This window comes from Vollenhovia emeryi, unplaced genomic scaffold (assembly GCF_000949405.1).
Source record: "Vollenhovia emeryi isolate VEMERY1.0 unplaced genomic scaffold, V.emery_V1.0 DF945270.1, whole genome shotgun sequence".
Lineage (NCBI taxonomy): Eukaryota > Metazoa > Arthropoda > Insecta > Hymenoptera > Formicidae > Vollenhovia > Vollenhovia emeryi.
In genome coordinates this window covers 847-2,075 of record NW_011961096.1, presented here as the reverse complement: position 1 = coordinate 2,075, position 1,229 = coordinate 847, and the positions used below count along the sequence as shown (strand labels likewise).

The following is a 1,229-nucleotide window of genomic DNA, read 5'->3' as shown; positions in this document are numbered from 1 at the left end:
TTCTCCCCTACTCATTTATATATTTGTCATAGTTCAGAAAATTAATATAATTTATTATTATCCAGTGAACTCTATACATACTGGAATGAGTGATCTATTGTTCTGGCTGTTGCCGAGAGAGAGGTGCGTTTGGGTGAATCCTTGTCTCCTTCTAGTACTATCTGATTGGATAGCATATAAAAAACGAGAAGGGCGTCACTTATATGCGATTATCCAATCAGGTAGTACTAGAAGGAGACAAGGATTCACCCAACGCACCTCTTTCTCGGCAACAGCCAGAACTATAGATCACTCATTCCAGTATGTATAGAGTTCACTGTTATTATCTGACCTGCCAGATGCATAAGCTCCTTGAGCTTCGAGTATTTTAGAATCCCGTCTTTTGTTTCTAATACTCGAACGATTTCCACTTATTTCGCCAGCCTGTAGACGTTTTAATTTTAGTTCTTCATCAATAATCAATTTCCTTAAATTATCTGCAAATAGAATAATTATATCAAATTTGTTCATTTCTTCATGAAAGGAAATAAATTACCTAAGCAACATTACCTAAAAAGTCCCATACGTTTCCATGAGATTTGCTGAATTTTTTTCCTGCTATATTATGGAAGCTTTCTGTTATGTTATTCGTTCTTGAAGGACAGTTAGAAACACTAACTTTCGATGATATTGGTAACCAAGTTCTTTGTACATAATCTAGAAAATTATTTACAGCAAGATATTTTTCTGAAATTTGACAAGCTTCAAGCTGTATAACGAAGAATGCTTTCTCAAAGCAATCGGAAGGAATCAAGGCCATAGTCATAGTCATAGATAACACAGTTCTTGGTGCATCCATTAAACCTAATCGCCGCTACTGACGTAATAGTGCCTATAAATATTTTTATTAATTATGATCAATTCAAATAATTATACAGGCAACTACTGTGGGTATAATTTCAAAAGAGTCTATTTGCTGTAGATAATGAATTTCACATTCATTAATATGAAAAGAGACAGTAATATCTTGCACCAACTGTAAGCGCTCCACACAAAACAACAATATTAGGGAATTTACACCAAATAAATATGAAAACATAGTAACATGTGAGTATTATAATTATGTTTCATTATTTTCCATTGATAAAAGTAACTCGTTACTATTATTAGTTTTATTTTATAACATTACAAGTAACGCAACGTTGAACTTATTTGGCGTAAATCTCCTGATATTATTTCTGGACGAAGTG

At 33.0% G+C, this 1,229-nt stretch overlaps 1 protein-coding gene across 1 annotated transcript; it reads right to left on the bottom strand.

Moving 5' to 3' along the window:
- Positions 1-286: 286 nt before the first annotated feature.
- On the bottom strand, positions 287-867 carry LOC105561581. The gene is made up of 2 exons (XM_012011683.1): positions 550-867; positions 287-476 (listed from the first exon to the last, which is right to left on the bottom strand). The coding sequence occupies exons 1-2, from the start codon at positions 836-838 to the stop codon at positions 289-291; spliced, it is 477 nt and encodes a 158-aa protein (XP_011867073.1). The 5' UTR covers positions 839-867; the 3' UTR covers positions 287-288.
- Positions 868-1,229: the final 362 nt, after the last annotated feature.

Excerpts from the sequence above, each read along its gene's own strand:
- LOC105561581 (XM_012011683.1), bottom strand. The coding sequence starts at position 838 with ATGGATGCACCAAGAACTGTGTTATCTATGACTATGACTATGGCCTTG. Across the intron at positions 477-549 it reads AAACGTATGGGACTTTTTAG|ATAATTTAAGGAAATTGATT; the intron begins GTAATGTTGCTT and ends TTCTATTTGCAG.